General features: G+C 44.4%; 1 protein-coding gene across 5 annotated transcripts in view; it reads left to right on the top strand.

Moving 5' to 3' along the window:
* Positions 1-21,933, top strand: part of frs2a (fibroblast growth factor receptor substrate 2a) — a 107,759-nt gene extending 85,826 nt beyond the window's left edge. For all 5 annotated transcript variants that reach the window (XM_070900221.1, XM_070900222.1, XM_070900223.1 and 2 more), the window contains 4 exons: positions 448-634; positions 7,557-7,715; positions 17,956-18,119; positions 19,320-21,933. In XM_070900221.1, coding sequence (XP_070756322.1) covers positions 448-634; positions 7,557-7,715; positions 17,956-18,119; positions 19,320-20,276 — 1,467 coding nt within the window. In that variant the 3' untranslated portion in view covers positions 20,277-21,933. The remainder of the gene's footprint in view (positions 1-447; positions 635-7,556; positions 7,716-17,955; positions 18,120-19,319) is intronic.
* Positions 21,934-22,413: the final 480 nt, after the last annotated feature.

The following is a 22,413-nucleotide window of genomic DNA, read 5'->3' as shown; positions in this document are numbered from 1 at the left end:
TTTGGGGCATGGTTCTGCATTAAATGTGTTTTATAAATGTGAGTAGTTGTGATTTATTTTTAAATTGAAGTTTATTTTTTATACTTTGTTCTCTGCTTTCTGGTCAAGTTGAGAATGATTGATACAAAATTTCTACAACCATAATCAGGATATCTAGGATTTTAAACTTAACCTATATTTCACAGGTTTCTAAGGGGTGCTTGATTTTAGCAGTATAGCATTGCCCAAGTTACTGGAAATCCAGAAACCACGTCATGTATATTTTTGGATGAAGACAACCGTTTTTCCATTAGTAGAGCATTATAGATGGCCCAAATTTATGACTTACTTATTTCCATAGAAATCCGATTGACACTGATAGTTGATGTGTTGGAACATTGTTTTTTTATTGTGCAAGGGGTGCCTAATTCTGAGAATGCTAAGATTTAAAGTCTATTTTTTCCCCAGGTGATTAATGTGGATGATGATGGTAATGAGCTGGGTTCTGGTATAATGGAACTTACAGATACAGAATTGATCTTACATACACGAAAGAGAGATGCTGTGAAATGGCCCTACCTTTGCCTGCGTCGTTACGGCTACGATTCTAACCTCTTCTCTTTTGAAAGTGGCCGGAGATGTCAAACTGGACAAGGTATGTCTGTCACTTATTTAACTGGATTTCGCAGAATCCAGTTTTGAAAGATTTCTCTTTGTTAGCATTTGTGTTCAAAAGCTTGCTTTGAGAGATGGTCTTGTTTTAAATTCATTTGATTTTATGGAGCTGTTCCTATGTATTTAGTAATTCTGAAATGCATTATTCATCAGTAATTACAATTTGTAACCACAGTTCACTAGTTAATCAAGTTCTTATGGTCCAACTTATGGTTTCACCAGAGATTTATTTTCCATTTCCGGTGTTCTCGATGCTGTACTTCGTTTTTGGACACTTATCTAATGTTAAGGGTGCTATATAAATGCATGTAGTTGTTATTTCGTTTTTCACAAGATAATTATGGATCAGCTTAATTCATCCATCCAGAAAGGTCCTAAAATTCCCCCATTTCATCATATAATTGAAAGTCTATTCTGTACACTGAGAACTCTTCATGTGAAGTATTTCCTCACATCAGTCCTAAATGTATGTTTTACCAGATTGGAACCTGTATTCCCTTGTCCTTCCATTGCAATTTAATTTAAAGTAATATTCTAGATTTACCCTTTCCATTTTCTTGAATATCTCTAAGATAACCTCTCAGATGTCTCTTTTCTAGGCTGAAGCGTTTCTCCAGTCTTTTCTCATACCTCAGACCTTTGACATTAGGGATCAGTCTAATGGCTTCACTCTACACTGTCTCCAGCACGTGAATCTCTCCCTTTAGTCTTGGTGACTAGAAATGGAAGCAGTACCCACAGTGCAAAGCTTGCTCGTTATTTTCTCTTACTTGCATTCTACTGTTCAACATTCTCTTGGCTTTGTTGATTGCTGTTCTATAATAGTTGGACATGCTGAGTGAAGAGTCCACTAAGATGACGTGGTCTCGTTTGCCGTCATCCTTGGCGATTTCAGCACTATTCATCGAGTAGATGCGTCACAAATGTATTCTTCCCCATGTGCAGTGCTTTAGACTTGTCTACATAAAATTTCATCTGCCACTGCTCTGCCCACTTTCATTTTATCCAACTCATTTTGCCTCTTCCAATTTACCTGTCCCTTTTTGCATTTTTCATCGGTATCATCTGCGATTTGACCACGTTGCATTGAGTTTCTGTATCCAAGTCATTTATGTTAACTAGAAACAGTATGGGTCCCAACACCAATAGAACGATTTTGCTTTTCTCATCAAATTTTGCTTCCATTCCGAGAGATGTTGATTCCTTGCTGATATAAATTTCAATGGTTGTTGCTGGCTTTTACTCAAGTAGCCTTTATTCATGTGTGAGCCTTGACAATATATGTCTGCAGGCTATTCAACCATAGGGGGCACCACAGTGGAGCACCCCCCCCCCCCGCCCCTCCCCCCACCCCCCTGTTTCGATAGCCTGATTGTTACACTTAAATAATAGCCGTTTGGGTGGGGTAGTGGAAAGCAAGCAAACCCATAGACTAATACACCAAAAAGCAATCAACGCCTTCAGGACAGTAAGGGAGATTTTTATTTCATTTGCTTTTTAAAATGAAAGCGTTCAATTCAGCACAGTAACCATTTGCAATGGAATAGTAATTTAATGTATAGACTTAGGTATCTAATGCATTTTCTTTGTCACAGAAGAGTTATACAGAGCATGTCCTACATCTGCATAGATGCACTTCCAGTAAGGGGCCACTGGATAATGATCAGAAGCAGGAACTCTTTATTGTTCCCTGTAATCCCCTTCTCCCAAACCAGGAGTGCGGCGGCCAATTGTAGTGCTCCATTAAAATCAGCGAGCTCAGCACAGGCCAATGACCTTCCTGATCTGTATAGTTCAGCTACTCACTCAATTTTATTCATTTTGTGAGCAGCTTAAGATATTTTGGTGTGAACATTGCTATGTAATTACAATTACTTTTAACCATCAAGGGAGCTCCAAATAAAAAGTTTCAAATAATTTCATGCAGAGTTAAAATATATTTTTTCTCTATTTATAATTCTCCTGAAAACAGAATGGGGGAAAAATTGATTATAACCCGGTTTGAGGTGGTAACACTGCCTGGTCGCTAACTTTAGCGTCACGCGATATTTACCGCTCCAACTGGGATATTGATTTTTAGTGCCCTAAGAGGGGAATGGAGCGCTGAGAGAAGTCGCCTAGGGCGCTAAAGTTCAATCGCGGGAGCGCTAATGAAGTTGTGGCACTAAGAAACTAGCATCCTAGCGCCTGAAGGGGAGGTTGGCTGGATCACCTGACGAGTACAAATAAATGCAAGGGCGGGCATTTGAACACTCTTAAACATCAGACAAACTTAAACAACTGTAATTGAAGTGAATGTAAATGAAAAAATTGCACTTTATAACCACCTACCTGCTGATCTGTTTCAGTATTGCCCCAGGAGGTTTGGGAACGTCTGCTTTCTCTGTCGTGATTAGCGCCAGGCACCAAGGCAGGCGAACCCATTGAAGTTCACGACCACGGCGCTAGCGGGGCGCATTTACGTCACCAAGTGGATGGCGCTAGAGTGCACAGCGCTAACTGTTAGTGCCGCCGGTAAACCTCCACTAAAGTTCTCGGGAGGTACTGACAGTGTGGCACTCTGTGCAGTAAGCGCTTAGAGGCCCATTAGCACCTCTCTCGGGCGCTAACAGGTGGCGCTGTTCCAATGAAATTTTTGCCCAATGGTGTGGGACCAAGGGTACCATCCCAGTCATCATTCTTAGTCTAAGCCTCAATAAAACACACAATCTAAAATGACACTCCAATGAAGATCCTGTCTGCCTATTTTGGTGGCGCAGGAGTTCATTAAATATCCCATGATACTGTTCAAAGAAGAGTAGGGAGTTCTTCCAGTTCCCTGGCCAATATTCCTCCCTACATCAACGCCACCAAAGTCATTTTAACTGGTCATTAATTTTACCATTGTTTGTGGGATTTTGCTCTTTTCAAAATGCCACGGTCATGAACAATCATTGTACTTCACAGTATTTCATGATATGTGAAGCAGTTTGAGGCATTTCGGAGAAATAAGACTATGGGCCCAAGTTTCCACATGATTCGCGCCTGATTTTTAGGAGCAACTGGTGGAGAACGGACTATTTTAGAAATCGCAATTCTCCACTTTTTTTTTTCTGCCGTTTTAGTCAGGTAGAACAGTTCTAGTTTAGAACAGAATTTTTTCTTCAAAAGGGGGCGTGTCCGGCTACTGACGGCTGATTTGAAAGTTTCCACAGTGAAAATGTACTCCAAACTAAAGTAGAATGGAGCCAGTGAAGATTTTTGTAGAACTGAAAAAACCTGTTCTACACATTAAAAAATCAGGCGCAGGTTACAAATTAGGCGTCCAGAACGAGGTGGGGGGGGGGGGGGAGGGAACTCATTAAATTCGACAATAAATCCTTATTTATACTTCTACAAATATTATACAAATAAATCCAACCTGAATAAACATTTATAAGCCAAGAAAAGATTAAATAAACCATCTTCCTACCTGTGTGAAAGTGCTTCAGCCAGGGAGAATTCTGCAGCCGTTCGTGCCGCTGAGCGGGAGGGGGGAAGGGAGAGGGAGAGGGGGAGGGAGAGGGAGAGGGGAGGGGAGGGGGGAAGGGAGAGAGAGAGAGGGGGGGGGAAGGGAGAGAGAGAGAGGGGGGGGAAGGGAGAGAGAGAGAGGGGGGGAAGGGAGAGAGAGAGAGGGGGGGGAAGGGAGAGAGAGAGAGAGGAGGGGGAAGGGAGAGAGAGAGAGAGAGGGGGGGGAAGGGAGAGAGAGAGATGAGGGGGAAGGGAGAGAGAGAGAGAGAGAGGGGGGGGAAGGGAGAGAGAGAGAGGGGGGGGAAGGGAGAGAGAGAGGGGAGGGGAAGGGAGAGAGAGAGATGAGGGGGAAGGGAGAGAGAGAGATGAGGGGGAAGGGAGAGAGAGAGAGATGAGGGGGAAGGGAGAGAGAGAGAGAGGAGGGGGAAGGGAGAGAGAGAGAGAGAGGGGGGGGAAGGGAGAGAGAGAGATGAGGGGGAAGGGAGAGAGAGAGAGGAGGGGGAAGGGAGAGAGAGAGAGGAGGGGGAAGGGAGAGAGAGAGAGGAGGGGGAGGAGAGAGAGAGAGGAGGGGGAAGGGAGAGAGAGAGAGAGAGGGGGGGGAAGGGAGAGAGAGAGAGAGAGAGGGGGGGGAAGGGAGAGAGAGAGAGAGAGGGGGGGGAAGGGAGAGAGAGAGGGGGGGGGAAGGGAGAGAGAGAGGGGGGGGGAAGGGAGAGAGAGAGAGGGGGGGAAGGGAGAGAGAGAGGGGGGGTGGGGGGGTCGGGGAACAGGAGCGTGGGTCGGGTCAGTCGGGGAGGGGGGACGGGGAGTGGGTCTCGGGTCGGGGCGAGGGGTGTCGGGTCGGGGGAGAGCGGGTGTCGGGTCGGGGCGGGGGGGGGTGGGTAGCGCGGGTCGGGGGTCGGGTCGGGGGGGGGGGCAGGTCTCGGGTCGGGGGGGGGGGGGAGCTGGTCTCGGGTCGGGGGGGGGGGAAGCGAGCGGGTGTCGGGTCGTGGGGGGTGGGTAGCGAGTGTCGGGTCGGGGGGGGGAGCGGGTGTCTGGTCGTGGGGGGGGGAGCGGGTTTCTGGTCGGGGGGGGGGAGCGGGTGTCTGGTCGTGGGGGGGGGGAGCGGGTGTCTGGTCGGGGGGGGGGAGCGGGTGTCTGGTCGTGGGGGGGGGAGGAGCGGGTGTCTGGTCGTGGGGGGGGGGGGGAGCGGGTGTCTGGTCGTGGGGGTGGGGGAGCGGGTGTCTGGTCGGGGGGGGGAGCGGGTGTCTGGTCGTGGGGGGGGGGAGCGGGTGTCTGGTCGTGGGGGTGGGGGAGCGGGTGTCTGGTCGGGGGGGGGAGCGGGTCGGGGGGAGCGGGTGTCTGGTCGTGGGGGGGGGGAGCGGGTGTCTGGTCGGGGGGGGGAGCGGGTCGGGGGGAGCGGGTGTCTGGTCGGGGGGGGGGAGCGGGTCGGGGGGAGCGGGTGTCTGGTCGGGGGGGGGAGCGGGTCGGGGGGAGCGGGTGTCTGGTCGTGGGGGGGGGGAGCGGGTGTCTGGTCGGGGGGGGGAGCGGGTCGGGGGGAGCGGGTGTCTGGTCGGGGGGGGGGAGCGGGTCGGGGGGAGCGGGTGTCTGGTCGTGGGGGGGGGGAGCGGGTCGGGGGGAGCGGGTGTCTGGTCGTGGGGGGGGTGGAGCGGGTGTCTGGTCGGGGGGGGTGGGGGGAGCGGGTGTCTGGTCGTGGGGGTGGGGGAGCGGGTGTCTGGTCGGGGGGGGGCGGGGAGCGAGTGTCGGGTCTGGTCGGGCGGGGAGCAGGAGCTGGCCGTGGGAGGAGCCTCATTCACGCAGACCCAGTGAGGCCATTGGGTCAGGGCTAGGGGCTGCGTGCTTCGGGCCCCTCCCACACAGTTCGGCGCCTGGAGCTACTGCACTTGCGTGCCGACTGTAGCGCGCATGTGCAGAGGTCCCGGCACTGTTTTCAGCGCCGGGACCTGGCTCCGCCCCCCCCCCCACAGCTTGTGCTGGCTGCGCCGAGGGCCACAGGACCTGTAAGTAGGTGGAGAATACCGAGGATTTTTTTAGGCGCCGTTTTAGGCGCGAAAAACGGGCGCCCAGCTCGGAGGGGCGCCCGTTTTTTTTCTTGTGGAAACTTGGGCCCTATATATGTATTTCAATGTTTGATTTTCATCATTTGATTTTCCACTTGGAAAAGCATTGCAATATAATGTGTTTTCCATTTAATAGCAATCAATGAAGAAATGTCTTGCATGAATTCAAATGTTTATTGGTGTCTTCGTGGCATCAATTTATCAGAATTGATTTTTTTACTGCACAAAAAGATCATGATTCAGTTTTTAGAAAGAAAATAACTGCTTAACGAGTACTTAAATTAACAAGAATGTTGACTCTAACTTAATGCTTACAATGGAAGAATAAACCAAAAAGCTGGGAATGGTGGACGTCACTGGGTATCTATCAGTCTGTACTTGTAGTGGTAAGTCAAGCTCCCTCTGCTGTTCATTGCAAAGAGGCTCAATACTGGGTACACAGCTGGTATTACTGCCTGCATTGACTATGTAATCTCTTTGGGGCCAGCGAGAGTTGTTTGTCTGTATAGACAGCATTGTCTCGCTTCCCCCTCCCCTCCCCCCACCAGCCCATCACAAATTGGTGGGGTTTTTTGCTCCTTCCATTATTGTGGCACGTTTATCAAATACCTATTGCTCCTTATGACCTAGTTATGTGTTTTATGTTAATTTTTAAATGCATCAATAAAAGATCTGCCAGTGGTTCATTGTTTATCCAGCAGATAGCTGAGCCATATGGACAACAGAGATTTGATCCCTGGTCTGTGCTAAGTTATCTGATCCTCAGCTGGGTGGTTGTAGGGCTTTGCCTTGCTGGCACTGGGATGGAGAGGTGAAAAATCATCCAGCTTTTCTGCTCCTTATTGCTATCTAGTGACCCCTGCTGGAAGTGCTTCAGTGTGGCGGTTGGGTGATGATACTGCTCGGCTATAAAGCCCCCAGAGGATGAATAGCCAGCTGGCACTCACCGTCAATTCTCAAGTGAATAACGGCCACTTGGGTGCGATGCGGGAGGGTCAGCAGAGCCCTTGGAGCCATAACTCAGTATGGAGTCAATACTCTCGGGGAGGGGAGAAATTTTGTAAATTGTAAAATTCAATTTTATTCAACTTGCAAAAATGTGTTGATGAAAAAGTATATAACATTGTACACAATGTTCCCCCTGCGTGGTCGCGCACAGGCCACTCACCAGCTGCCGCCGCTCTAAGATACTGCGCTTGCGGCCACGTGACAAACGTAAAGGGACCGCGCACTTAGACCGCAAATTAGAGGGAATGTTGATTGTATGTATTAATTCATTACATTTGTCATAGATATTTCAAAATCTCTTATGCTGATTATGTATTAGATCACTAACGTCCATTATCTGTTCTTCAGGAATCTTTGCTTTCAAATGTGCACGAGCAGAAGAGATTTTCAACTTGCTGCAGGATATTATGCAGTGTAACAGCATAAGTGTAGTGGAAGAGCCAGTTGTAGAAAGAAACGAACAGCAAAATGAATTAGATATTCCGAGAACTCCACGGACACCTACCAGTGAGTATTATTTATGTATTATTTATGAATTATAAAGTATTATTTATGCATTTGTTCAGAAATACATCTTGTAAGCGAACAACCTCAAATGGCTAAAGGATGTCCCTGCCTTGACTTTGGTCTCAGTGTCATTCTGTGCTGTGATAGGTGAGTACACTTGCTAACTGAGAGGTTCTCTCCCAATTGAATGCAATGTTCAATTACTAAAATACAGACAGCCAATTAACTAGCCATGAATGAATAAGCTCTCAGAAAAGTCTGTGGCAACTTGAGCTACTAAATTTCCATTGTATATTTCACAAATTCTGTTGAGATCCATATGGTTTCAGTTTTTCAAAAATAACATCCACATTAAAATGATACTTAACAGTTTTCTTACAGCAAATTGAAATGTCCACAAGTTTTGGTCAAAAGCAAAATGGCATTTTTTTTTTGACCCCAAAACATTGCCAATTTTGTTGCATAGTTGCTGATGCCACTGTTAAAAATGATCAATAGTGTGATCAGTCTATGATAGCTACATCAAGTGAGTCTAAAGTATGAAGTGAAATAATGCGATACTCCTAATTTGAATTGTAAGCATGCAGCTGGATGAACAGAAGGCCCACTTCTTGAAAAAAGATTGTGTGAATTTCTACTGATCAAGGTTGTTTGGCGAACCAATCTCTAACTTGCAGAAACTAATCGCCAACTCTCTGTAACACCTCCTCCTACCTCTCCCTTGACCCCACTACTGAACATCAAGCCATAATTTCCCAGACTGTCACTGACCTCATCTCCTCTGGAGATCTTCCCCCAACAGCCACCAAACCTCATAGTTCCCCAACCCCGCAAAACCCGCTTCTACCTCCTTCCCAAGATCCACAAACAGGACTGCCCCTGTAGACCCATGGTTTCAGCCTGTTCTTGCCCCACAGAACCTATTTCTTCCTATTTCTACTCTATTTTTGCACCCCTTGACCATTCTCTTCCCACCTACATTCGCAACTCCTCCGACACCCTCTGTCACTTTAACAGGTTCCAGTTTCCCGGCCCCAATTGTCTCCTTTTCACTGGATGTCCAATCCCTCTATACTTCCATCCCCCACCAGGATGGCCTGAGGGCGCTCCGCTTCTTCCTCGAGCAGAGGCCCAAACAGTCCCCATCCACCTCCACCCTCCTCCACCTGGCTGAACTTGTTCTCACATTGAACAACTTCTCCTTTAACTCCATTCATTTCCTCCAAATTAAAGTGTTGCTGTGCGAACCCGCATGGGTCCTAGCTATGCCTGCCTTTTCGTGGGATATGTGGAACTTTCTTTGTTCCAGTCCTACTCGGGTCCCCTCCCTCACCTCTTTTCCCGGTACACTGATGACTGTATCGGTGCCGTTTCCTGCTCTCGTCCTGAACTTGAAAATTTCATTCACTTTGCATCCAATTTCCACCCTTCCCTCACCGTCACATGGTCCATCTCCGACTCTTCCCTTCCCCTCCTCGACTTCTCTGTCTCCATCTCTGGGGATAGGCTTTTGACCAGTATCCACTATAAGCCCACTGACTCCCACAGCTACCTGGACTACACTTCCTCCCACCCCGCATCCTGTAAGGACTCCCAGTTTCTCCGTCTCCATCGCATCTGCTCTGACGACGCCACCTTTCACACGAGTGCCTCTGACATGTCTTCCTTTTTCCTCAACAGAGGATTTCCCTCCGCCGTGGTTAATATGGCCCTCGACCGTGTTCATTCCAATTCCTGCATCTCTGCTCTCACCCCTTCCCCTTTCTCTGAGAACCATGACACGGTTCCCCTTGTCCTCACCTTTCACCCCACCAGCCTCCATGTTCGACGGATCATCCTCCGCCATTTTCGCCAACTCCAGCGCGATCCCACCACCAATCACAACTTCCCGTCCCCTCTCAGCATTCTGAAGGGACTGCTCCCTCCGCGACATCCTGGTCCATTCCGCAGTTACCCAGAGCACCCCCTCCCCTTCCCACGGCACCTTTCTGTGCAAGCGCAGGAGATGCAACACCTGCCCTTTTACCTCCTCCCTTCCCAATATCCAGGGCCCCAAATAGTCCTTCCAAGTGAAACAGTGATTTACTTGTACATCTTTCAATTTAGTATTCTGTATTCGCTGCTCACGATGTGGTCTCCTCTACATTGGGGAGATCAAGCGTAGATTGAGTGACCGCTTTGCAGAGCACTTTCGTTCAGTTCGCAAATGTGACCCTGAGCTTCCAGTCGCCTGTCACTTTAATTCTCCACTGCATTCCCACTCTGACCTCTCTGTCCTCGGCCTCCTACACTGTTCCAACAAAGCTCAACGCAAGCTCGAGGAACAGCATCTCATCTTTCATTAAGGCACTTTACAGTCTTCTGGACTCAACATCGAGTTCAACAATTTCAGACCATAACCGCTGCCAATCTTTGGCTCCCTCTTTCCACTACTGCTTTTTGTGGGAGTGAGTATCACACTTCTACCATCCTTTGCGTGAAGTATCAACCAGCTTCTCTCCTGATGTCCCAGACTCCCCCTCCAGCAGAAAATATTTTTCTCTCTCTACCCTAATTCCTTTCAAAATCCTAAAAACCTCAATCAAGCCACCCCTTAACCTTCTATATTCTAGGGAATACAATCTTTGTTTCTGTAATCTCTCCTCATAATCTAACCCTTGGAGTCCTGGTAACATTCTGGCAAACTTACGTTGCACTCTTCCAAGGCCAATATCTTTTCTGAGGTGTGGTGCCCAGAACGGTAGACAGTACGCTACAGAGCTTTGTATTGCTGTGGTAAAATTTCTTCCACTTTCTATTCTAGCGCTCTAGTTATGAAGCTTGCGTTCCATTACAACAACAACAACATGCCTTTATGTAGCCCCTTTAACATAGTAAAACATCCCAAGACGCTTCGCATGAGCGTTATCAAACAAAATTTGACACCGAGCCACATGAGATATTAGGACAGATGATCAAAAGCTTGGTTAAAGAGATAGGTTTTAAGGAGTGTCTTAAAGGAGGAGAGAAAAGTAGAAAGGCGGAGAGATTTAGGGAGGGAATTCCAGAGTTTAGGGCCTGGGCAGCTGAAAGCATGTCTGCCAATGGTGGAGCAATTAAAATAGGGAATGCCCAAGAGAACATAAGAATTAGGAGCAGGAGTAGACCATACGGCCCCTCGAGCCTGCTCCACCATGCAATAAGATCATGGCTGATCTTTGACCTCAACTCCACAGTCCTGCCCGATCTCCATATCCCTTGATTCCCCTAGAGCCCAAAAATCTATCTATCTCAGCCTTGAATATACTCAATGACTGAGCATCCACAGCCCTTTGGGGCAGAGAATTCCAAAGATTCACAACCCTCTGAATGAAGAAATTCCTCTCAGTCTTAAAAGGCCGACCCCTTATCCTGAGACTATGCCCCCTAGTTCTCGACTCTTCAGCCCGGGGAAACAATCTCTCCGTATTTATGCTGTCAATACCCCTCCAGAATCCTTTTTTTTTCCCCCAATGAGATCACCTCTCATTATAAACTCCAGGGTATAGGCTCAATCTATCCTTTTAGAACAACCCTCTCTTCCCAGAAATCAATCTAGACACCAGAATTGGAAGAGAGCAGAGATTTCGGGCTGGAGGAGGTTAGAGATAGGAAGAGGCGATTTGAAAACAAGGATGAGAATTTTAAAATTGGGGCATTGCCAATCTGGGAGCCAATGTAGATCAGCGAGCATAGGGGTGATGGGTGAATGGGACCTGGTATGAGTTAGGATATGGGCAGCAGAGTTTTTGGATGAGCTCAATTTTATGGAGGGTGGAAGATTGAAGGCCAGCCAGGACAGTGTTGGAAAAGTCGAGTCTAGAGGTAACAAAGGCATGGATGAGGGCATCAGCAGCAGATGAGCTGAGGCAAGGGTGGAGTCGGGTGATTTTACGGAGTTGCAAGTAGGTGATCTTGGTGATGGCGCAGATATGTGTTCGGAAGCTCATCCAGGTGTCAAATAGGACACCAAGTTTGCGAACAGTCTGGTTCAGCCTCCAACAGTTGCCAGGGAGAGAGGGATTGAGTCGATGGCTAGGGAATGGAGTTTGTGGCAGGGATCGAAGACAATGGCTTTGGTCTTCCCAATATTTAGTTGGAGGAAATTTCTGCTCATCCAGTACTGGATGCCGGACAAGCAGTCTGATAATTTAGAGACAATGGAGTGGTGGTGAGTTAGAACTGGGTGTCGTCAGCATACATGTGGAACCTGACGCTGTGTTTTCGGATCATGTCTCCAAGGGGCAGCATACAGATGAGAAATAGGAGGAGGTCAAGTAGATCCTTGGGGACATCAGAGGTAATGATCCGGGAGCGGGAAGAGAAGCGATTTCAAGTGATTCTCTGACTACGACTGGATAGATAAGAATGGAACTAGGCGAATGCAGTCCCACCCAGCTGGACGACGGAGGGGAGACATTGGAGGAGGATAGTGCAGTCAACCATGTCAGAGGCTGCAGACAGATCGGGAAAGGCCTTTCTGATTTATTTTTGTACCTGACTACGACATTTTAGTGACCTGTGTACATGAACCCCTAAATCTCTTTAGACCTCCGCTGTTCCCAGCTTTTCATATTTAAATAATACTCTGATCTATCCTTTTTTGGTCCAAAATGGATGACCTCACACTTGCCTGTGCTGACCCCCAATAGTTGTGTTATGTATTTGCTGCAAGAAGTTTGCCCAGCTTGTCATCCTGTTTATAGTTATTGACTTTTGTATAAAGGAGGAGTGTTTTAACACCCATTGATAAGAAGCTATTTATTTCCCCTTTTGGCCTGTATCAGGGTCCTTTCAGTGCTCTTCTATATTGAGATTACTCAACTACTTATCTAATTTATTAATTTTAAATTGAACTACAATGGTCCATTTACTAAAAGTCCTATTGTAAGGTAAATCTTGATCTAATGGCATATGATTAAAATTATAAGAAGAATGGGGGAGCACTTTAAATTTGAGAAAGCAAAAATGTAGAAAGTGGATTTGAAGGACAGAGGAAACAAGCAGGAAAAAATGGTAAAAAAACAAATTTAAAACTCTTTGTCTAAACGCACAAAGCATTCGTAACGAAATAGATGAATTGACGGCACAACTAGATACAAATGGGTGTGATGTGATAGCCATTACAGTAACATGGTTGCAAGGTGATCAGGACTGAGAACTAAATATTCAGGGGTATTTGACAATTCGGAAGGACAGACCGAAAGGAAAAGGAGGTGGGGTAGCACTGTTAATAAAGGATGGGATCAGTGTGTTAGTGAGAAACGATATTGGCTCAGAGGATCAAGATGTTGAATCAGTTTGGGTGGAGATAAGGAATAATAAGGGGAAAAAAGTCACTGGTGGGCGTAGTCCATAGGCCCCCTAACAGTAGCTACACTGTTGGACGGAGTATAAATCAAGAAATAATGGAGGCTTGTAATAAAGGAACAGCAATAATTATGGGTGATTTTAACTTTCATATTAATTGGACAAAGCAAATTGGACAGGGTGGCCTTGAGGAGGAGTTCATAGAGTGTATCTGGGATAGTTTCCTTGAATAGTATGTTGCGGAACCAACCAGGGATCTTAGATCTGGTACTGTGTAATGAGGCAGGATTAATAAATGCTCTCATAGTAAAAGATCCTCGAGGAATGAGTGACCATAATATGGTTGAATTTCAAATTCAGTTGGAGGGTGAGAAAGTTGGTTCTCAAACCAGGGTCCTAAGCTTAAATAAAGGAGACTACAAAGGTATGAGGGCAGAGTTGGCTAAAGTGGACTGGGAAAATAGACTAAAGAATGGGACGGTTGATGAGCAGTGGCAGACATTTAAGGAGATATTTCATAACTCGAAACAAAAATATATCCCAATGAGAAGGAAAGACTGTAAGAGAAGAGATAACCATCCATGGCTAACTAAGGAAATAAGCGACGGTATCAAATCGAAAACAAGGGGCATACAATGTGGCCAAGGCTAGTGGGAGGCCAGAGGATTGGGACATTTTTAAAAGCCAGCAGAGAACGACTCAAAAAATGATAAGAGAGGGAGGATAGATTATAAAAGTAAACTAGCACGAAATATAAAAACAGATAGTAAGAGTTTCTACAGATATATAAAAAGGAAAAGAGTGGCTAAAGTAAATGTTGGTCCCCTGTAGGGTGAGACTGGGGAATTAATAATGGAGAACAGGGAAATGGCAGAGACGTTGAACAAATATTTTGTATCGGTCTTCACGGTAGAAGACACTAAAAACATCCTAATAGTGGATAACCAAGGAGCTATAGGTAGGGAGGAACTTAATATAATCAAGATCACTAATGAAGTAGTACCAGGTAAAATAATGGGACTAAAGGCAGACAAGTCCCCTGGACCTGATGCCTTACATCCCAGGGTCTTAAGAGAAGTGGCTACAGATATAGTGGATGCATTGGTTGTAATCTACCAAAGTTCCCTGGATTCTGGAGCGGTCCCGATAAATTGGAAAACCGCAAATGTAACGCCCCTATTTTTTTTTTAAGTTGGCAGACAAAAAGCAGGAAACTATAGACAGTTAGCCTAACATCTGTCGTTGGGAAAATGCTGGAGTCCATTATTAAGGAAGCAGTAGCAGGACATTTGGAAAAGCATGATTCAATCAAGCAGAGTCAGCATCGTTTTATGAAAGGGAATCATGTTTGACAAATTTTCTGGAGTTCTTTGAGGATGTAACGAGCAGGGTGGATAAGGGGGAACCAGTGGATGTGGTATATTTGGATTTCCAGAAGGCATTCGATAAGGTGCCACATAAAGGGTTACTGCACAAGATAAAAGCTCACATGATTGGGGGTAATATATTAGCATGGATAGAGGACTGGCTAACGAACAGAAAACAGAGTTGGGATAAATGGGTTATTTTCCGGTTGGCAAGCAATGACTCGAGGGGTGCCACAGAGATGGGTGCTGGGTCCTCAACTATTTACAATCAATATTAATGACTTGGATGAAGGGACCGAGAGTAATGTAGCCAAGTTTGCTGATGATACAAAGATGGGTGGAAAGCAAATTGTGAGGAGGACACAACAAATCTGCAAAGGGATATAGACAGGCTAAGTGAGTGGGCAAACACAGAAACATAGAAAATAGGTGCAGGAGCAGGTCATTTGGCCCTTCGAGCCTGCACCGCCATTTGATATGATCATGGTTGATCATACAACTTCAGTACTCCATTCCAGCTTTCTCTCCTTACCCCCTGATCCCCTTAGCCGCAAGGGCCACATCTAACTCCCTCTTGAATATATCCAACGAACTGGACTCCACAGGTTCACCACTCTCTGGGTGAAAAAGTTTCTCCTCATCTCGGTCCTATATGGCTTACCCCTTATCCTTAGACTGTGACCCTTGGTTCTGGACTTCCCCAACATCGGGAACATTCTTCCTGCATCTAACCTGTCCAGTCCCGTCATAATTTTAAATGTTTCTATGACAAGAAACTATGACGCTGTGATCAATGTAGTAAGTTTTATTTCGGACTAGAGCCCATTATTCAGACAGCAGTAATACAGGGTCATGGGTTATGGGGCCCAAACAATCAAACAGAGCTTGCTTCCTGTGAACGATGGTTTCATTCAGTGAGATCTTGGAGAGCTTGGTCTGGTGGGAATCCATCACTGGATCTTTCAGTGTTTCAATCTGCAACATCGGGGCCCAGGAAGGAAGAATAGCCGTGGGATATGCACTTCGTCTGTGTTACAGTCGCTCTCGCGACACATTCATCCTCTTCCTCCCCCACACGAGCAGCGGTGACCTAAAATCCATTAATTGAGGGTTCTCTTTTTGAATGCATTTGGCAGATGGAGTATAATGTGGGAAATGTGAGGTTATCCACTTTGGCAGAAATAATAGAAAAGTAAATTATAATTTAAATAGAGAAAAATTGCAAAGTGCTGCAGTACCTGGGGGTCCTTGTGCATGAAACACAAAACGTTAGTATGCAGGTACAGCAAGTAATCAGGAAGGCAAATGGAATGTTGGCCTTTATTGCAAGGGGGATAGAGTTTAAAAGCAGAGAAGTCCTGCTGCAACTGTACAGGGTATTGGTGAGGCCACACCTGGAGTACTGCGTACAGATTTGGTCTCCTTATTTAAGGAAGGATATACTTGCATTGGAGGCTGGTCAGAGAAGGTTTACTAGGTTGATTCCAGAGATGAGGGGGTTTACTTATGAGGATAGGTTCAGTAAGTTGGACCTATGCACATTGGAGTTCAGAAGAATGAGAGGTGATCTTATTGAAACTTACAAGATAATGAAGGGGCTCGACAAGGTGGATGCAGAGAGGATATTTCCACTCAGAAGAGAAACTAAAACTAGGGAACATAGTCTTAGAATAAGGGGCTGCCCATTTAAAACTGACACGAGGAGAAATTTTTTCTGAGGGCTGTAAATCTGTGGAATTCTCTGGCCCAGAGAGCTGGGGAGGCTGGGTCATTGAGGCGGAGATAGACAGATTTTTGAGTGATAAGAAAATGAAGGGTTAAGGGGTGCGGGCAGGGAAGTGGAGCTGAGTCCAGATCAGATCAGCCATGATCTTACTAAATTATGGCGGAGCAGGCTCAATGGGCGAAATGGCCTACTCCTGCTCCTATTTCTTATGTTCTTATGAGAATGATATGAATTTTAATGCTTTGTTTATAAACCCAAACAACTTACTGGCATAGTTTATTTTTTGATTGATATAAATAAATATTTTAATATTAATCAGGCTATACTAATTTGTTTAAATGCGGGCATGAGTATGCAAAAATAAAACTGACCATAAAACAGAGATTGTTTGCTTTTGCAGCTTTCTAAAGTCAACACGCGCAATTTTAATTATCAGATACAGCATTTGGTATTAGTTTTTAAATTAGCTATTCTGAGTCAGGATTAAAATTTGTTGTAACCAGACTTGAACTTGCTGCTTTCTGTTTCATCAAACTATCAGCAATGCATGATCAATTGAATCTTGAAGCAGTCAAATTTCTGATACAGTGGCGGTGAATTTCCATGGCGATTCTCTCAATCATCTACTTTAATTTCAGTGGAGCAGCCGTTGAAACCCTGGAAAACCACTGTTTTCCATTTTTCCAGAATTTCTACGGCTCTTCTGCCAAACATAGAAAATAGTTGCAGAAGTAGGCCATTTGGCCCTTCGAGCCTGCACTGCCATTCAATATCATCATGGTTGATCGTGCAGCTTTAGTACCCCATTCCTGCTTTCTCTCCATACCTCTTGATCCCTTTAGCCGTAAGGGCTACATCTAACTCCCTTTTGAATATATCTAATGAACTGGCCTCAACAACTTTCTGTGGTAGAGAATTCCACAGATTCACAATTCTGAGTGAAGAAGTTTCTCCTCATCTCGGTCCTAAATGGCTTACCCCCTATCCTTAGACTGTGACCCCTGGTTCTGGATTCCCCAACATCGGGAACATTCTTCCTGCGTCTAACCTGTACAATCCCGTCAGGATTTTATATGTTTCTATGAGATCCCCTCATTCTTCTAAATTCCAGTGAATATAAGCCTAGTTGATCCAGTCTTTCTTCATATGTCAGTCCTGCCATCCCGGGAATCAGTCTGGTGAACCTTCGCTGCACTCTCTCAATAGCAAGAATGTCCTTCCTCAGATTAGGAGACCAAAACTGTACACAATATTCAAGGTGTGGCCTCACCAAGGCCCTGTACAACTGCAGTAAGACCTCCCTGCTCCTATACTCAAATCCTCTTGCTATGAAGGCCAACATGCCATTCGCCTCCTTCACCGCTTGCTGTATCTGCATGCCAACTTTCAATAACATGTACCATGACACCCAGATCTCATTGCATCTCCCCTTTTCCTAATCTGTCACCATTCAGATAATATTCTGCCTTCCTGTTTTTGCCACCAAAGTGGATAACCTCACATTTGCCCACTCACATAACCTGTCCATGTCACCCTGCAGCCTCTTAGCATCCTCCTCACAGTTCACACTGCCACCCAGCTTAGTGTCATCTGCAAATTTGGAGATATTACATTCAATTCCTTCGTCCAAATCATTAATGTATATTGTAAGTTACAGGGGATGTTTTGTTGTGGCAGACCACATTTCAATATAAAAGTATTTCACGGCATATAAATATTTCAGGGTTCATTTAAAATTTTAATCGAGTTTCATGTCAGTAAAAATGTAATTTGGCTGGGTTTACAAATATCTCTGCAATTTTTGTTTGATTCCTTTCAGCTCCAGGTTTTGTTCAACCAAGTTTACCAAATGGCTATCCTAGGTATCCATCATTTGGAGATGGCTCTTCTCATCCTTCAACGCGACATCCGTCTGTAGGCAGTGCACGTCTGCCTTCAGTGGATGAAGAATCAACACACCCTCTATTAGTATCAGAGGAACAAGTAAGAAAATTGTTGACATTTTACCCTGAAATAACTTTGTAGTTAAGTTGCAAAAAATAAAGGTTTTTGTTCCTTTTGGTGCATGTCACCAGGAGATACATTTTATTTTGCGCCAAGCACTTCCAAAAACAATGTTGCCTTTATCGAACATTGTTGAAGGGTCAAAGTCAGGATATTAAAGATTCAACTTAACTTTTTTAAATAGGGTACATTGCAATTAAATTATTTACATCTGCAGAACCTTGTAACGTAGAAAGCTTCTAAAAACAGGATGTGCTCTCATACTTTGTGTTGAGAAAATATAATGGACAGGAATTTGTAGTAGGTAATAACAGCAAATGAATAGCATTCATTGTTATTACCCCTTTGAAATTGACCACAGCTTCAGGATTTAGCACATGCGGATCCTAACACTGAGATTCTCAATTTGTGGTCATTCATTCACTGCTGAGACGTTGGCTGCACTGTGGACTTCCGCCCCATAGCCGGCAACCAGAGAAATCAGTGGAACTGATGAAAACCTGGGCTTTTCTGCGGTAATATCGCTGTTAAATACCTCATTAAATGTTAGAACTTTTTGGATTAGATGTAACGGGGGTTTAATAGTGCAGTGACTGCTTAAAAAAAAAACATTATGGCCCTGAAAAACTAACTTTAATTTTGTGGAGTGCCAAATTTATCAATTTTAATAAAAATTACAATTTTTAAGAATCGTAAACATTTTTTTTAAAGTTTGTTCATCTTTATTCCAGGTTTGCCTTTTCCCCATGTGAGAACCCTAATCTTTGTTTTTCTCTCTCTAACATTTTTAAAAGTTAGAATAAAAGTAGCCTATTCACTTCCTGGTTCTGCTGTGAGAATTCTGCATTGTGTTTGACTGCTTAGACCGCTTGTCGGTGTCTCAGCTCGCACTCGGAATTCCCACTTAACTTACACTGATCTCAACTGAACGTCAGAAAAGCTGAACGTCTCCCCACAGAGATTGCGAGATCTTTGTGGGAAGCTTACTTCGGGGCCAGCGGCGAACGCCTTTGCTTTGCTGCTGACCACACGTTATGAGCCATAATGCCTGAAAAACCATGAATCATGAGCAAGGACATTATTGCTCTACTATTGGTGTATTTTTCTTTCTATGGCTTGGGAAGCACTTTTAGATTTTTTTTTACAATAATGATATTTTTACTTTTCACCTGTTCACAGGTCCACACATACGTCAATACTTCTGGTGTACATGAAGAACTGAAAAACAGATCCACTGTGCAAACATCATTGGAACTCCGACCCTTAAATGGTGATGTCAACAGAGAACTAGGAGATCATCGCTGTTCTACAGAAGAGAGAAACCCCCAGGTCGTCTTTGAACCCGAAGGGGTTAAATTTGTTTTGGGACCAACTCCTGTGCAGATGCAGCTAATGGAAAAGGAGAGACAGGAACCCCCTGGAAGTGAGCAGACAAGTGCTGGCAGTGGCACTAATTGTACTGATTGGGACACTGGTTATGACAGCGATGAGCGCAAGGAAGCACCCTCTACTAACAAACTAGTGTATGAAAATATCAATGGCCTGTCAATCCCCACTGCCTCAGGAGGCAGACGGAGTAGACTAACGTCAAATAATAATTCAGATGCTCAGAATATCAACAATTCTGCTCAGAGAAGGACTGCACTCTTGAATTATGAAAACTTGCCTTCTTTGCCTCCAGTATGGGAAGTACGCAAACTAAGCAGAGATGAAGAAGATAGTTTGGGACCAAAGACACCTTCTCAGAACGGTTATCACACTAACCTTGATCAAATGCACAACTATGTCAATACAGAGAATGTAACTGTTCAGCCTAACGTACACAAGGTTGATTTTTTACGACAACTGGATTGTTCTCCAAGTGTTTTTAATTTTGATATAAGGCGACCAAGTCTAGAACATAGGCAGCTGAACTACATCCAGGTTGACTTGGAAGGTGGTAGTGATTCAGATAACCCACAGACTCCAAAAACACCCACTACTCCACTTCCACAAACTCCAACCAGGCGAACAGAATTATATACTATGATAGACATAGAAAAGACTGCTGCTATGTCAAACTTACAGAAAGCACTGCCAAGAGATGATGGAACAGCGAGAAAAACAAGACACAATAGTACTGACCTGCCAATGTGAGCCTCGGAAGCGCTATTTTGTTTAGTTGCACCTTTGTTAAATAAAGAGACAAGGACTGAGCTCTCTCTTCTAAAATCTAACAACAGTTATAATAGACTGAAATAAGGAAAAGTTATAGGAATATTGTATTTTGAGCCTTACATGCTATGTCAGTTTAAAGGGAATTCATGTAGAGCAGGAACTCCATAAGAGCACCCTTTTTTATTTTATCATTCTGTAGGTTAAACGTAGGTTTTAGAACATGATCACTTTTACAGTGCTAATTCCATTCAACTGAATTGGAATTACATGCCGCTCCCTAGGACATTGACATTTATGCAAATATCTAAGTCTACGTTTATGCTGGCTTTTCCAGCATTTCTTACAGAATTTATATAGTATGTGTATTCTTTGCAGGCAAATGACATACCTAACTAAGTTTAATTTCTGCAGTTTCTGTAGTGATTGGTGTGTGTGTGTTTTTCATTAGCATTAATTGATGCTGGTACGCAACTTGTATTTGTACTGAGATTTTGCCAACCAAAATCCAAGTATAAACATGCATTAATCACTTTCACCAGACAATAGTGTAACATTGCTGAACATATAATGCAGTTTATCCTTAATCTCAATGGAATTTGTTGTCTGACATTATAACATGATGTATGTGCCTTGCAGTCATTATGTTCAAAATACTTTGCTGTCAAAGCTGCTCCTTTTGCATGCAATAGTTCACTTTGTTTTACCAGTTTCATTCAGGCCTTATTTGTTGAACGAACAGATTGCAATCACATTCTGAAAATGAAACTGCAGTTTTCTCTAACTGTAAATTAGTATACTTTTGACATGATTAGTAACTGGTCATGTTAAACCTACAGTAGGTGTCGCCGTGCCGTTTAATAATTGCAAAGACAAACCACACAGACACTACAGTTATCAATTACTAGACTATAAAATACACTAAAAGATGAAAACTTACATCTAATGTTTCTTGGCTATTTTTGTATTGTACAATACTGTAAAATGTTCTAACATGCATTATAAAGTGATAGTCTTTCTTCCTGCATAAATATAGTGATTGTATAAAAGTAGTAAAATAGTTCCAAAATTATTTTTACATAGGACACAAAAAGGTAGTATAAACTCAGAGTGGGGCACATCCATGCTTAATTTTGTTGTAAAAATGGTTTTCATATATTTTACCCCCTTTGGTGTTTTGAGTTGCAAACATTCCATGTTTTCTTGCATTGCTCTTTGTCATAACCGAGTATAGGATGTACTCCAAGCAAAAATTAGTATAGAAGTTGCCATGTTTTTTGTTTGCATTTCAGGTACTGATGTAGTTTGCCAAAATTGCTGGTTTTAAGGAATGCCCATACGTTTTATGTCTGAGGTTGTCAAATGTCGAAAGTGCCAATACTATAATACATTTTTTTTGTAGCATGAGAATGATGATTTTACAAACATTTATAATTGATGCTACAGTTACCTGGTTTACAAGAGTCCTCTAGTTTTGAAGTAAAACCAAATTTTTTAAACAGATCATTGTTCATGTATTTGGCAGCTGCCCAGAGATTCAAAGTGTTTAACGGCTCTTGAAGTTCCCTGCGGAATAAGCTGCATCACGAGAAATGAGCAATGTACTTATCATTGTATGATTAATAAACTTTTTTGCTGAATAACAATTATCTCTGTGACCTTGTAAGTATTCATTCCTAATGTGTGATGCCTACACAGTGGCTGTCGGAAAGCTTTGTTCTCAGTGGTGGGGGGTTCCAGTAGAATCATAGTCAATGGGCTGGATTTTCGGTTGTCTGACGCCTAAGTTAGCGGCCAGAGGAGGAGTTTATGGGAGCGCAAGAGGCTACTGACCGGTAGCGCAACTTTTAGCATCTCGACCGAAAATTCATTAGAGGCTCACAGGGCGCGCAAACCAATAGCGCCTGGCTGATAATGATCAGTGCGATCGTGACGTCAGTCCTGGTGCAACACCCATGCTTGTGCCCCGGTCGGTAAATTCGGTTTGGCCGCCAAGAACAACATCTGGAAAAACAGTGGGTACAGGCTTGCAGTGTCATTAACTGGTGGCTACTTAAAGGAAAGAGGAAGCACTTCCCTCAGAGGTCACAGTCAGTGCAATGTTTGCACACAGCAGGTG

Source organism: Pristiophorus japonicus, chromosome 15 (genome assembly GCF_044704955.1).
Source record: "Pristiophorus japonicus isolate sPriJap1 chromosome 15, sPriJap1.hap1, whole genome shotgun sequence".
Taxonomy (NCBI): Eukaryota; Metazoa; Chordata; class Chondrichthyes; family Pristiophoridae; genus Pristiophorus; species Pristiophorus japonicus.
This window is presented reverse-complemented; position numbering and strand designations above follow the sequence as displayed.